The sequence below is a fragment of the Crocuta crocuta genome, unplaced genomic scaffold (assembly GCF_008692635.1).
Source record: "Crocuta crocuta isolate KB4526 unplaced genomic scaffold, BGI_CrCroc_1.0 scaffold25, whole genome shotgun sequence".
NCBI classification, from domain to species: Eukaryota; Metazoa; Chordata; class Mammalia; order Carnivora; family Hyaenidae; genus Crocuta; species Crocuta crocuta.
Genome location: NW_027532015.1, coordinates 16,020,333 through 16,036,639, shown reverse-complemented (window position 1 = coordinate 16,036,639; position 16,307 = coordinate 16,020,333). Strand labels below are relative to the sequence as shown.

The 16,307-nt window shown below is 38.8% G+C and overlaps 1 protein-coding gene across 2 annotated transcripts in view; it reads right to left on the bottom strand.

Annotated features, from left to right (window-relative positions):
- The window catches only part of HBS1L (HBS1 like translational GTPase), an 88,451-nt gene extending 78,151 nt beyond the window's left edge, over positions 1–10,300 (bottom strand). For both annotated transcript variants that reach the window (XM_077776143.1, XM_077776144.1), the window contains exons 1-2: positions 10,134–10,300; positions 5,102–5,167 (exon numbers count right to left, since the gene is read on the bottom strand). In XM_077776143.1, the coding sequence (XP_077632269.1) occupies positions 5,102–5,167; positions 10,134–10,176 (109 nt within the window). In that variant the 5' untranslated portion in view covers positions 10,177–10,300. The remainder of the gene's footprint in view (positions 1–5,101; positions 5,168–10,133) is intronic.
- Positions 10,301–16,307: the final 6,007 nt, after the last annotated feature.

The following is a 16,307-nucleotide window of genomic DNA, read 5'->3' as shown; positions in this document are numbered from 1 at the left end:
TTTTTTTTTTTTTTTTTTTTTTTTAATGTCTTACTTATTTTTGAGAGAGAGCGAGACAAAGTATGAGTAGGGGAGTAGAGAGAGAGACACAGAATCCGCGAAGCAGGCTCTAGGCTCCAAAATGTCAACACACAGCCTGATGTGGGGCCGGAACTCATGAATCATGCGATCATGACCTGAACCAAACTGTGACCTTTAACCAACTGAGACACCCAGGTGCCCCTGGGAATCTGTATTTTTAAAATTATTCCCAGCTGACTCATATCAGAGAAGATCAGGAAAAACTGGCCAACAAATCCCCCTGTAGTCCACTTTGTAGACAGTCATCAGTTCCTTTCCTAAAATACTACCTTCTTCAAAAACCTCTGATAAGCTGACATGACACACCTAAAATTAAAAACTGCCTTCCCAAATTTGCCTTTTTCCATTCCTAGCCCTCTTCCCTGCTGCAAATGCATTAACTGTGTGAGTGCTCTCAAGTAAGCCTCACAGAGAGGCCACTGCCCAAGCACCGCTGTTTCCTGTCTAGGATGCCATGCTTCCTCCCACAATGCCATGCTTCCTCCCACGTGTCCCAGTCCTTCCAGAAGTCTTCCCGGAGCCTCCACGCAGGACTAATGCTCCACTCACCATACCACTCTGGCACACCTGAAGAGGACTTTTAACATGCTTCTTTATACCAAATTAATTCATAAACTTACTAGAATGGGGTTAACTGATGCTCAATAAAGATTCTGAGTTGGAATGGAATGAATAAGGATCGCTACTGTTTAAGCTATCATTGGAGGCCTTTTGACTGAGGTGGCTCCAATGCCTTGATAACAAGTGGGAAACTAAGCCAGTCAATTCCTATAAATGCCTAAGGATTAAGAAGAATAACCAAGCAGGGGCACCTCAGTGGCTCAGTCAGTTAAGCTTCAGACTTGGGCTCAAGTCATGATCTCAGGACTCAACTCATGAGTTTGAGCCCCACATCAGGCTCTGTGCTGACAGCTTGGAGCCTAGAGCCTGCTTCGGATTCTGTGTCTCCATCTCTCTCTGCCCCACCCCCATCTCGCACTGTCTGTCAAATCTGTCTGTCTCTCTCAAAAATAAACATTAAAAAAATTTTTTTAAAAAAGAACCACCAATCACAAAAATCCAACTAGGCTTTCCCAAATAATGCAACCTTTAAGCTACAACCAATCAAATAATTTCTTTGCTCTGTTTCCTATCTTCTCTATAAAAACCCTGTCCCTTGCTCAGTCTGGTGGAGTGCCCCTAACCACTTCCAGTTTGGAGCTGCCTGATTCAAACTGACGTTTGCTCGAATAAATTCCTAAAAACTGCAGTATGCCTCAGTGTATCCTTTAACGTTTCTAATTACAGTAGGCGAAACAAAACCCACAACTGTTCAAATAAAGTTGTATATACAGGCTCTTTCTGCCATCCTCAATTCCTTGACTTATATTCAGTATACAATATCAAAGTCAACCTTTCTAAAGGAAAAAAAGCTGTAACATTTAGAAATTCCCTTTCCATTAGGAAAACTGCCTACCAGAGTTCAAAAGAATACATGTGCTGATGAATTTTAGAAAAATTCCTATTAATTGATATAAATCAGTCAATTATCAGAATTCATAAGACCATGAATACAATCAGCTCTTCAATGAACTGGCTTCTTTTTTAAGAACAGAGTATCCTTCTAAAACTGTTCATTTTTCATTGAAAATCACTTGGAAGATATATCCCTAAAAAAGAAAATTTCTGATCTAATACCAATACTATTTTATCCATGTTTTGAAAAATTAAAAAATCCCAAACCACATGCTTTTGTTAAAAATACAGTTTGTCATAGAAAAAACACAAAATCATTTACTGTATCTCCTGCTTCAATAATGTCACTGACTTCTTGGTGTGTACAGAAGTAACTCAAAGAGTAAAACTATCCTGAATATGAACCACACACACGACACACCATCAAGGACCTATCAGAGACGAGGGGATAAGCTCTGACCTCAAGAAAGCTGGGCCATGGATGCAAATCTCAAAAAAACACCCTCTGAATCCCGGACCTGGTGTACTGATGCGTTCCTTTGTGTAAGATTAAGATGCCTTTCAGGAGTCTCTCTCTCTATAAAGGTTTCCATCCTGTGCAAGGCAGATTCAACCAACTTCCATATCCTGTAGCCCTTAGCTCCTCTAATTTATCTCTTGAATCTATCTCCAAATCTAATGCTACCACCCTTGTCCTAAACTCTGACTCTCAAAGCAAGCAGGAACATACAATGGAAAGCTTATTAAATAAAACAGCAGCTGTGCCCCACTCTGAACAGGGCCAAGAATTACTTTTCTAATAAATTCTCAAATGATGCTGATGGTACCTGGACCACACTTCGAGAATACTGTCCTCAAATATCATCTCTAGATTAATATGATAATCTCCAAACTAATTTATGTACATTCATTCATGTACTACCTCCAATCCAGTCTCTACTATGTAGAAGAGATTCTTTTAAAAACTCCAATCTAAGGGCACCAGGGTGGTTCAGTTGGTTGAGCGTCCAACTCTTGATTTCAGCTCAGATCATGATCCCAGGGTCCTGGAATCAAGCCCCTGCTTAAGATTCTCTCTCTCTCTCTCTAAATAAAATAAAATAGTCCAATCTAATTATCACACTCACATCGTCTTCTCAGTTTCATAAACATGCCATGCTCTCCACTGCGCTTACAATATGAGTTATCAAGTTAATGCTACCAGATACCACTTTATCACCTAGTCAACTATGACAGTATATTATAGGAGCCCCAAAGGGGTAACCCATGAAATTTTTTTTTTAACACTGCAAATGGCAAGTGCTGGGAGGTTCTTTGGAAAAAATGAAATCTCTTTTATCTCTCATCCCTACAAAATGAGGACTTGAATCCCTGCGTAAGGAGCTCTAAAGGAAAATGATGATTAAACCATCTCTCATCTTCTAACCCAGCCTTCTTTACTCTGCTTTGTGATGCTGCGGTTGCAGTCTCTAGGAAGCTCATTTCTTTGACAGCTGACTCCCTTTTAGGATCAGCCAATGGGGAGATGCTAGAGGGAGACTGGCAGGTCAGAAGAGGAAGACATGTGTTTGCTTCGTGTCCAGCCCCCATCACCCCAGCAGCACTGCACATGCAGTAACGGCAGTTCTGCCAGTTAGCAGTTTTCCCAAAACTCCCAGAACCAGCTTCAGTGTGGCCCTGCCCATATCCCTCAGACCCCCTAACCAGACAGCTGGCTAGAACTCCCTGTTCAAAAAGGCTGAATCCAAGCTTCACAAGGTCCTTTCGCAGACACCTGTACCAGCCATGCAGTGTCCTCCTCCTCAGAGGACAGAGTCCCCGGTTCACAGCCCCTCCTCTGAACTTCAGAGGCGAAACAGCAAAGCAACACCCTCCTGGCCCAGGTCTAAGTTCCAGCTCCAAGGAGCACCTCTACGAGCCTCTAAAGGTTGGGTCTGACCTCACCCACGTGCTCCTTTAGGAACTCGGAACTGTAAATGCTTCCTGAAGTTATCACCTCCCTGATACTCTGCTTGCCCTTTTTGTATTTCTGTGTTCTCTAAAACCTAGTTAACAATTTTTTGTATTAAATTCTTTCTGGCAAAATGACTGGTGCAATTCTATCTCCTAACAGGATCCTGACTGGTAACAGTGTAACACTAGAGCAAGAGAGGAAAAGGCCCAATTAGTAAGGCTAAATGAGGAAGCACAAATCAGGAGCTAGATGCCTTTCAGAGGAACAAGTAACAGGATAGGGAGAGGTGCTAAGACGAGTTGGGGAGCACCTCTGCTGTGTAAAGAAAGAGGAATTCTAAACAGTCAGAAGGGACACAGTTGGTCTTCAGAGACTGAATGAGATTAAAACAGGTACAGGTGTACAGGACAGCTTCGCAGACTATTCGTATTAAAGACAAAGTGGATTTTGATAGAATGTGAATTATATTAAGCCCTTCAACTTGTAGAGAATGAGTGCTGTGGATTACATTTATGTTGTACTGCACTATATTTAATTTTATCCTCTCATGGCATAGTAAAATTTAGTGGGGCATTTTAACTAACTGTTTACAGAACAGGCTGAAATTTGAAAACAAATACATTTTGAGAAAAGGTCTGGTCAAACACTATGCATTTGCTGAAAAGAACATATGAAAGTTTCAGGTTTTCTTTATACAGTGGCAAAGAAGAATTCTTTCAACAGATAGGCCAGAAATACAACTCTGATGCCCGGTCCCACAGGAAAATGAACTCTAATCACTCTCTGGCTCAATCAGAAGTCTGAACAACATATATTTGGTTTACTTAACAGAAGATAAACTGAAGTACTGTATGAAACATAGTCTATGTATAACACCTCAATGTTTCTAATATTCAAAAGATTATTGAGTATATAAAATTAATTGTTATCTGCTTTCAAAAAGTCTTAGATTTTCATTATTGGCTAAACTACCATTTCAGTACAATTTAGATTAACTGCATGTTACAAAGAAGTTTGGGAAAAACACAGTTTTCAAAGTTTTCTTCCAATTGTTGAAAGCTAAACGATGAAATCAATACTTTAAATTCCTTTCTTGAATGAAATCTGGCCATTTGCAGCAATGTGAATGGAACTGGAGGGTATTATGCTAAGTGAAGTAAGTCAGAGAAAGACATGTACCATATGTTTTCACTCATATGTGTATCTTGAGAAACTTAGCAGAAGACCATGGCGGAGGGAAAGGGGAAAAATAAAAAGTTACAGAGAGGGAAGGAGGCAAACCATTAAGAGACTCTTAAATACTGAGAACAAACTGAGGGTTGATGGGGGTGGGGGAGAGGGGAAAGTGAGTGATGGGCATCAAGGAGGGTACTTGTTGGGATGAGCACTGGGTGTTATATGGAAACCAATTTGACAATAAACTATATTAAAAAGTTCTTTTCTTAGGTAAAGAAATGATTTTATACACCTTTAAAAGTTAACATACAATTATCTTTTAAACATTACATAATATTATAGCCTTATGTAACACCTGAGTCCTAGAATGACAATACTTACTTAACATTTTTAAAACCCCAAATAATAGAAATCAAATTATTTTTCAAAAGTTACCTGTTGATGGCGAAATACAATAATCATCCTCTACAGACTGGCCATAGAGATCATCATCTTCAAAATCTATAATAAAAACACAAAAGAAAAATTTATTTTCAAGTTCTTTTTATATTCTTAGTTATTAACAAGAAAGCATCAGAATTCTCTCCAAACTAAACTGCCCCTCAAAATTAAAGGAACATGGAATGCCTGCTTTTCCAAAAAATTCCAAAAATTTTACCCACAAAATAGATACTCACTGACTTTCTACATGCATAAAGACATACACAGTTCTTCGGTTTTTAAGCTAACTGGGCTTTATTAAAAATTTCCCAAGTTTTCACTTCATGTGATCAAAAAATCATACCACTACAGGCCGCACACTTGAATCGTCTCTCTGGTGTTAAAATCTGAAACAAGCCATCCATTCATTTTGTTCACCAAGTGCTCTCTATAACCAAAGCATTTATTTCCCATACAACTGACTAGCATGTGGTAAACAATCAGACCATGAAAACAAATTTTCTTCATGTCAAGCTAGTTAAGTTCTATAAAAACCATCTTATCTTAAACTCCCTTGTGCTCTCCATTCACNTCACTTCATGTGATCAAAAAATCATACCACTACAGGCCGCACACTTGAATCGTCTCTCTGGTGTTAAAATCTGAAACAAGCCATCCATTCATTTTGTTCACCAAGTGCTCTCTATAACCAAAGCATTTATTTCCCATACAACTGACTAGCATGTGGTAAACAATCAGACCATGAAAACAAATTTTCTTCATGTCAAGCTAGTTAAGTTCTATAAAAACCATCTTAATCTTAAACTCCCTTGTGCTCTCCATTCACCCTAACTGGACTCTTTTCCCTAGTGACCAGAATATGCACTTTGCCCAGATTTCCTCAAGCTGCTTCTTTCTCCTAGGTAATGTTCCAGCTCAAATGTCACCTATTTGCACACATCTTCCCTGACCACTAGCTTCCCTGACCATTCCGGTAGAGCAGCAAGCCCCCCCCACTTTTACTCTCTAGCACACTTCTCCAACTACCTGTCTTCAAAGCACTATACATCTGTTTCATTCCAAGAGACTGTAAGCTCCATCAGGACAAGGCTCTTTCTTAGCCAACTACCTAGCACATGTTTGGAGCTAAATTAATTTTTGTTTTATTATAAATTAATGAATCAATCAATTTAAAACTAAAATCTCCAAGAAACATAAATATATTTACACAAATGTATTTATTCATTTGATAAACAGACTCAGCCAGGGACTAAGAAAGATATGTGAGGGGCAACAGTGAGTGAAAGGCACATTTCCAGATCTCTATGAACCTAAAATCTAACAGGAACCAGACACAAAAAACAGGCAATTACAAAATTACATGACAAGTGTCTGAGACATGAGAAATATACAGTGATTTGGGAACACACACATGAACAACAAAAACAGAACTGGAAGGGGGGTGGCTAGAGAATGATCCTCGGGAAAGTAATATTTAAACAAATTCCAAAGGATAGGTACCTAGTTTCTGAGGGTATTCATGTATCAGGAAGAACACATTCGAAGGCTGAGACTAAATGTTCATGGTAAAGAAAAATTAGATAAATACAACTATTGGATAAAAATATGTAACAGTCAATAAATTATTAGATCACAATCCCAAATTAGCCATTTATTAGCAAATAAATGAGTCATTTACAAAAAAAATAAAAATAAACCTTTTTAGATATTAAAGACAGAATTTTTTTTACCAGGTCAGTTTTCCCACTGAAAGTGACCCTAATAGTGTCACAATATAAAAAAATGAAGAGAAGGGTGGCTGGGTGGCTCAGTGGGTTGAGCCTCCAACTCTAGATTTCTGACTTCATCTCAGGTCAAGGTCTCACAGTTGTGAGATGGAGACTTGAATCCAGCTCTGAGCTGGGGGGTGGAGCCTGCTTAGGATTCATTCATTCTCTCCCTTTCTCTCCCCCTCTGCCCCTCCCCTGCTAGGACTCTCTTTTCTTCTCAATAAATAAATAAAGATGGAGGGAATTCTTTCCTAAGATTTTTGTAAAGTGGTTCTTTTCCTTAACTAAATTTTGTAATATTAACTGTACAGAAAGCATTTTACCAGCTACTGGAGTAAATGTAACAACAAAGTAAATAGAACAATAAGGGACAGACTATGCCCTCCTGGACTTTTACATTAGGAGCTAATTGAGCATTAGCTAAAGGCAGTCATGTAAGGTACTATCCAAATGACAGAGAAGTACAAAGTGAGAGTTAAATTGAGGAACCAATAGGTTTTAAAGCACATACTCTAATAAAGTTATATTACTTTTGAGAAATTTCAAATTATTATTTGAAAATAATACAAAGGAAGCATTAACTGGGGGAAAAAAAGAGAAATAAACTGGACCCTTAAAATGAGTAGAACTTTTATAAGCAGAAAATGGGGGTGAACCTCCGATGCTACAGGAATAGCTTGTTTATGATGTCATCAGCTGTTCCAAAGTAACATGACCAAAACAACAACCTGATTGGGGATTGCCCAGGTGAAAAGTTATTTAGCACTCACTCCCACCGGCCAAGGACCTCTAGTCCAGGAAGCCTTCCTTCACATAGAAATCCCGCTTAAACTCCTCCAATCCACTCTGAATAAGGTGTTCTCACTTAGGTAACTCCCACAGCACCTTGGGAGTACTTTTTGTAGCATGTCATACTCCAATCATCTGTTACTTGTGCATTTCTCCCTTTAGAATCATTCACACATCTTACTCTTGGTCCCCAAAGCTTACAGCAGTACTCTAGAGCACTCAATTAATGAAGAATAAGCACTCGAATAATGCTGGTTGAGGAAATTATCTGTACTTATTGAAGACAAGAGTACGTTGCAATTAGGCCTATCCATATCTTTTATGTCATAACTGCACAACTATCTCTCAAGGTAAAGTCGTTTCTCAGATAGCAGCGATCCACATGTAATACATCCACTGCAACACTTAAAACGACCTCGAATCTGAAGTGAACACCAGGAACCTAACATGTAACAGGCTGACTAGGTGAGACTCCAAATGTACAGGGTGTCAGCTACCCTCCACTATGGTTAGGGCATACCGATGTTCTAGAATAATCTGTTGACAGTGCCAATAACAACCACTAACATATTAAGCACACTTTAAAAAGCAACTGGTCTTTGCTACTCCTTTGCACTCATTCATTTTTGTTTAAAATGTTAGTTTGTATGATGCTTGGTGATGCCTAGAACTATCGACTACAATGAGATGATGCACTTTCCTAAACGTTTCTAACTCCTTTTAAACTCCTAGAGAACATTCATATGCACATTTTTTAATTTCATTTTCAAAAATCAGTAAGTACTTTCTGGGGACCCCTTGCTTCTAGTGCTGCTTTTTTTCCCCCGTTCCAAAAAACATGTATATTGAGCATTATCAACCAAGAACTGAGTATACACCTCAAGATCATCTGATCCACTTATTAATTAGGCCTTTGTCATTATCTTTTTTTTATCNTTTAGCACTCACTCCCACCGGCCAAGGACCTCTAGTCCAGGAAGCCTTCCTTCACATAGAAATCCCGCTTAAACTCCTCCAATCCACTCTGAATAAGGTGTTCTCACTTAGGTAACTCCCACAGCACCTTGGGAGTACTTTTTGTAGCATGTCATACTCCAATCATCTGTTACTTGTGCATTTCTCCCTTTAGAGTCATTCACACATCTTACTCTTGGTCCCCAAAGCTTACAGCAGTACTCTAGAGCACTCAATTAATGAAGAATAAGCACTCGAATAATGCTGGTTGAGGAAATTATCTGTACTTATTGAAGACAAGAGTACATTGCAATTAGGCCTATCCATATCTTTTATGTCATAACTGCACAACTATCTCTCAAGGTAAAGTCGTTTCTCAGATAGCAGCGATCCACATGTAATACATCCACTGCAACACTTAAAACGACCTCGAATCTGAAGTGAACACCAGGAACCTAACATGTAACAGGCTGACTAGGTGAGACTCCAAATGTACAGGGTGTCAGCTACCCTCCACTATGGTTAGGGCATACCGATGTTCTAGAATAATCTGTTGACAGTGCCAATAACAACCACTAACATATTAAGCACACTTTAAAAAGCAACTGGTCTTTGCTACTCCTTTGCACTCATTCATTTTTGTTTAAAATGTTAGTTTGTATGATGCTTGGTGATGCCTAGAACTATCGACTACAATGAGATGATGCACTTTCCTAAACGTTTCTAACTCCTTTTAAACTCCTAGAGAACATTCATATGCACATTTTTTAATTTCATTTTCAAAAATCAGTAAGTACTTTCTGGGGACCCCTTGCTTCTAGTGCTTTTTTCCCCCCGTTCCAAAAAACATGTATATTGAGCATTATCAACCAAGAACTGAGTATACACCTCAAGATCATCTGATCCACTTATTAATTAGGCCTTTGTCATTATCTTTTTTTTATCGTCTCCTAAATTTCCAACTGAACTTGAAACTCATAGAAAATAAGTTCACTTAGCTCAAGCCAGGTTCTACACAAAAATGTGTGTATGCACAAACACAAAAGAATCACCATGTATATCTGATAGTTACAGCCTAAGAATGGAATGTAAGCATGAAATCATTCCGTCTGTTACAAATGAGCATCGTTTCGTGGGCATTTTTGAAAGTGGGGTCGGAAGAGAGTACCTGGAAGTAGGCAACGGTGTACCAACCTGGGAGGAAACAATGGGAGGTAGAGGTGACGTGCACAAATACCACCGAATCCCAACCTTCCCAAATGTGCTCCCCATGTGACGGCGTGCGGCACCTCTCCTGCCCAAAAATAAAATCAATCCCAGAGGGCAGAAATCACGACTGAAAACGACGCCATTCGCTGGCCTTCAGATGTACTGTTGTTTTCTCCAACTGAGCCTACTCTGAGTTCCCGCCTGTCACCACTAACGAGAAACTCACAGATCAAAGTGTATGCCAACGGGCTGGGATCCCAGCTGGAACCGCGAAAATGACGTCCCGGCACGACCCTGCCACATACCTTCATCGTAGTTATAGCCTCGGACATTCCGATGCCGGGCCATGGCGGCAGAAAGGGCGTTTGCCACAGCCCCTTACAAAACAGACGGCTTAGATACTGATAAGGCGCCAACTGCGGCCTGGACAACACACACACGCCATCTTGGCTTCCGGCAGGCCTCTGCGCAGAGCTCCTGCGCACGCGCGACGTCTTAAGCTGCGCCTGCACGACAACAACTCAGGGCCACCCTCCCTCCCTGGGTCGCATGCGCAGTTATGCTCACGGAAATAGCTTTTGGGCGTGCCCCGCCCACAGAGAGGTTGACTGACAGGGGATTCAAAGGGGCGGGATCCCAGCCCTTATTTGTCGGTTTGGAACAAAAGTTTGGAAGGGTGAGTTCTTGGCCTACGCGCACGTTCCAGGTTATTTCCCAAACCTGATTTCTGCTAATGAAGCCGACTGTGTGCCCGATAAAAGCAGGAAACATATGTAGCTTTCATCTTTGAGACCCAGTTAGGGACATAATAGACACTCACAAACTTTTACACGTTTGGCTTAAGAATTAGTCCAAGATTTAGAGGGCAGAAAAAGTACTGTTTAAATGGATTTATATGGTTAAATTGACAACTTGGCTACAATAGGTCACCATGCCTTCTTGTGTGTAATTTACTGTTTCACGTATGTGCTTCTTCCTGTATTAATATCTCTTGTAAACAGCTGTCTGCCCTTAGCGATGCAGAGGATTATAATCAGCATCATAAAGAATTCTTTGAGCATTCATTGAACACATAATCATGTGTAGCATGCTAAGAGTATTAAATATAGCTTTTTAGACATAGCACTGGCTTTAGGTATCCTCATTTCCAAGAACACAAAGTGAATAAGGCCATGTAAAAAATCTAATAGCATTATCATACTGAACAAACTACATTTGTTATAGCCTGTTTTTGAAACGGTGATACTTTACATCAAATTCTAGAAATGAATTGAAAGCTTACTCAACTTTATTATACATAATAAAAAGACAATAATACAAGTGCAACTCATATTTGTAAGTGGCTTGAAATATAATTTATACATGCATTTGAATGTATTTAACTGCCAAATGTTTGTTAACTATCGTTGATGTTTCATGTAGCTCCAAGACAAAATTATACACAAAATAGTTGCTAATTTTATATGGCTTAAGGGTTTTCTTTACTTTACACTTGTAGATAATTTTTATGTTGCAGTCTGTTTCTTTGTAAAATGGAGATAGTAATAGTATCTAAGTCACAGAATTGTAAATAATAAAGTATCTTTTTAAGAGGATTTCACACAGATCTCAAGAGGTGCTTTAAAATATTAGACATTATTAAAATACAAATAGCAGCTTAATTGTCAATTACAAGCTTCAGTATAACTCACTGAGATATGAAGTGGATGAGTTATAAATTGACCACATAAACAGCACTACAGAAGCAATGAGGAAGAAAACATTACTTGTTCCTCAGGAATAGTATATAATTTACCTTTGGTTTGTCAATAATACATTCTCTGAACATTCTAAATACTTGAGAGCCATGACTACCTCTCAAGTAATAGGGCTTCTTCAATAGCAAAGCCTTCACTGACTTCCTCAGTAAGTGTTAGGATTTTATTCTCTGCCCTCAGATCTCTCTCTTTTTATTTTAATGTTTACTTATTTTTGAGACAGAGAGACAGAGCATGAGCAGAGGAGGAGTAGAGAGACGGAGACACAGAATCTGAAGCAGGCTGAATCTGAAGCAGGCTCAGATTCTGTGGGGCTGGAACCCACAAACTATGAGAACATGACCTGAGCTGAAGTCGGATGCTTAACAACTGAGCCACCCACATGGCCCCCTCCCCAAACTCTTTACTTGTGATTTTTGTATTGTAGTTTGATGGAAAGTACCATAACTTTGGAGTCAGTCAAACCTGGATTTCGGGGCCAGTTCTGCCACTTTTTTTTAGCTTAATTTCTTCATCTGTAAAATGGGTATAAAATGATATGTCTTCTGTCTTATGAAAAGTAAATGAAGTGATGGATATAAAAACAGTAGGTGTTACATAATACGTTCTGTAAGGGAGGATAAATTATCTACCCTCTTTGGGTCTCACTTAAGCTAGCATAAGACAGAATAATAGGAGAAAGCATCCAAGTTGTTCTAAATTCTGACATATACATGGGAGCCTTTACAAGAGAATGAATATCTTAAGTGACCAGAGCGGAATCCTCTATACCTTTTAAACAAAGAAACAATCAACTTGTCTAGAATTTTTAAGAAAAAAAACAAGGGTAGGGGCTATGGGTAGTAAATTGTGGGGAAGTAAATAGGAAATGCAGGATAGGAGCTAGAGGATACAAAACAAGTGGAAAATAAGGATTATTTCACTAAGTTTCAGCATCATTCCAGCATCAATTCCCAGTCACTGATGATAAGGATTCTTTCTCTTCCTGGTATAGGGCTGGGACAAATGAATAAGCAGATGAAAAGCAGAATCAGACGTGTAAATACAGAGAACAAACTGATAGTTTCCAGACGGGAAGGGAGGATGGGCAAATGGGTGAAGGGGAGTCGGACATACAGGCTTCCAGTTATAGAATGAAAAGGTCACCAGAATAAAAGGCACAGGCAGTATGGAGAATACAGGCAGTGATATTGTAATAGTGTTGTATGGTGACACATGGTAGCCACACTCTGTTGGCAGCACAACGTAATATTTAGGGAAGCTGAGTCACTGTGCCGTAAACCTGAAATTAATGTAACATTGTGTCAACTATACCCAAATAAAAAAAATTTTTTTAAATCCATAGTCTCTTGGGGCAGCTGGGTGGCTCAGTCAGTTAAGTGTCCAACTCTTGATTTCTGCTCAGGTGGGTGAGTTCTAGCTCTGGGTGGGGCTCTGCACTGGAAGCATGGAGTCTGCTTGGGATTCTCTCTCCCTCTTTCTCTGCTCCTCTCCTGCTCCTGTTCTCTCTCTCACTCTCTCTATTTCCTCTCTCTCTTTCTCAAAAATAAGTACACATTAAAAAATTTTAAAAAGAAAGTTATACATGAAAATAGCATAAATATATTACTGAAAAGTTTTTAACACCTTTATTGAAGAATCCTTGACAATAAATTACACATGTTTAAAGTATACAATTTGATGTATTTTGACATATGTATTTACCAGTGAACCCATTAACCCAAACAAGATAATGAACATCTTTAGATTCCCAAACGTTTCCTCAGGTACCTTTATAATCTCTCCCCTGCCCCTCTCTGCCTCCTCACCCTGGCCCCAGGCAACAACTGATCTTCTTTCTGTCGCTATAGATTAGTTTGTATTTTCTAAAATTTTATATAAAAGAAATAATATAATATGTACTCTTTTTATAGGTCCTCATTGTCTCAGCATAATAATTTTGAGATTCATCTGTATAGGTGCTTTAATCAATAATTGATTCCTTTTGGTTGCAGAGGGGGATTCCATTGTATGGATATAACACAATTTGTTTTTCTGTTCACCTGTTGATAGCTATTTGGGTCATTTTCAATTTTGGCTACTACAGATAGGGCTGCTATGATTATCCATGCACAGCCCTTTGTATGGAATAAACTTTGATTTCTCCTACATTATAAACACCAAGAGTGGAATGGCTTGATGATATGACGGGTTATCCCTAGCTTTTTAAGAAACTGCCACCAATTTCCCAAGTGGTGGTAACATTTTATGTTCCTGCCATCTGCGCAGTTCTATTTTCTCCACATCCTTGCTCATCACTTGTTATGGTCTAAAGATGTGCTTATATGACATTTCTATAGCCTCTCTGGTGAAAGATCTGTTTGAATCTTTTTGTCTATTTTTAATGAGGTGTTTGTTTTCTTATTTGTTACTTTAGAGAGTTGTTTTTATATTCTGGATACAACCTCTCCATCTGATACAATTTGGAAATATTTCTCCCAGTTTGTGACTGGTCTTTTCATTCTCTTAACAGTGTCTTTTGAATAGCAGAAGTTTTTAGGTTTGATGAAGCTCAATTCATCAATGTTTTAACTAATGGATTTTCCTATGGATGTTGTATCTAAGAAATCTTTGCCTAACTAACCCAAAGTCCCAAAAATTTTCTCTTATTTTTTTTAATAAGTTTAACACTGTGGCAGTCTACATATATTTTTTTTAAATCCATTTTCAGTTGATTTTTGTGTATGGCGTAAGGTTNTTGTTCCAGCCCCATTGTTGAAAAGAATGAATTTCATCTGTGTCTTTATTAAAAATCAGTTGTCCATATATGTGATCTATTTCTGGATTCTCCATCCTTTTGATCTAGCTTGACACCAATGCCGTGTTATCATAATTATTGTAGCTTCATAAATCTTAAAATTATATAGTGTTAATCCTCCAGCTGTCTTCTTATTTTTCAGTTTTCTTAGCTAGTCTAGGTCCTCGGCATTTCTATATGATTTTTTTCCCTTTTTGAGCATGAGCAGGGGAGAGGCAGAGATAGAGGTGGACAGAGGACCCAAAGCTGGCTCTGTGCTGACATCAGCTAGCTGAAAGTGGAGCTTGAACCCATGAATCATGAGATCATGATCTGAGCCCAAGTCAGACACTCAACCAACTGAGCCACCCAGGTGCCCTATATGAATTTTTAAATGAGGCGATCAGTTACTAAAATATTCCTGCTGGGAGTTACTAAAATATTCCTGCTGGGAGTTTGGCTGATATTTTACTGAATCTACTGATCAATTTGGAGAAAATTGATATTTTAACATTGCTAAAAATATGTACTCTTTCAACACATGCACATCATATGTCTCTCCATTTACATAGATCTTTAATTTCCCTCAATAATGCTTGCTATTAAGGGGCACCTGGGGGGCTCCATCAGTTAAGCATCCGACTGTTGATTTTCAGCTCAGGTCATAATCTCATGCTGTGAAATAGAGCCACATGTTGAGCTCCCCTCCACCCCCACCCCACCCCGCATCGAGCCCTGAGTTGGGCTCCACTGGGAATTAGCCTGCTTAAGATTCTCTCCTTACCCCTCTAGCCTTCCCCTGCTTGCTCTTTCTCTCCCCCCAAAAAAGAAAATATAATAATTTAAAAAATAATAATGCTTGCCAGTTTGCAGTGACTAGTCTTGCACAATTTTTGATAATTTAATTCTACTTATTCTGTGTATATTTATTCTATCAAAGGTAATAATTAAAAAAATTTCAAGGTAGAGGTACATAATTACACTATTAAAATTAATATGTTAATAGTGTCATAGACACGGCAAAACCTGTACTTATATGTGATACAAAGTAGAAAAATAAAAATTAAAAGCAAATTACTTTAGCATAAAAATATCCTCAATACCTGTGATAAATATAAAGAAACATGTATAAGGCCTAACCTGAAACTAGAAAACATTGCCTAGAGTAATAAAGGAAATCATCTTAACTGGAGAAATATGCCATATCATGTTAATTGGAAGAGATGTCAAATCCCCGCAAACAAATTTATATTCAATATTATCCCAGTTAGGTCCTAGCAGTTCTGTGCTAGAAGTTCACAATCAGATTCTGTTGTTTAAACAGAGCTGCAGAGAGTTTGAAATATTTAAGACAATCTCAAAAAAGAACATCCTTCTCAAGTTGAACAACTTGCACTCTCACTAAAACTTTCTTGAATGGTCACAGTGAAAGACACTGTGATATTGGTCCAAGGATAGACAAAGACACCATGGAAGCACTAATGACAGTCTGGAAACAGGCTCACACACATGATCATCCAATTTACAACTAAGGCACCACTGCAGCTCACAAGGAGAGATTGGTCTTGTCAATAAAAAGTTTGATCACAGTTCTAGGAAAAAAAGAAAAAATATAGGAAAATACCTATATGACCATGAGATGGGCAAAGATTCTCAATCAAGGTACAGAAAACACTCACCACAGAAGAAAATATTCATAAATTGAACTTCACTCAAATTAAGAACTTCTGTTCATCGAAACACAATATCAAGAAAATAAAAAGACAGGGGCACCTGGGTGGCTCAGTTGGTTAAGCGTTCCACTTCAGCTCAGTCATGATCTCGTGGTTCATGAATTCAAGCCCAGTGTCTGGCTCTGTGCTGACAGCTCAGAACCTGGGACCTACTTCAGGTTCTGTGTCTCCATCTCTCTCTGCCCCACCCAACTCACACTCTGTCTCTCTCTC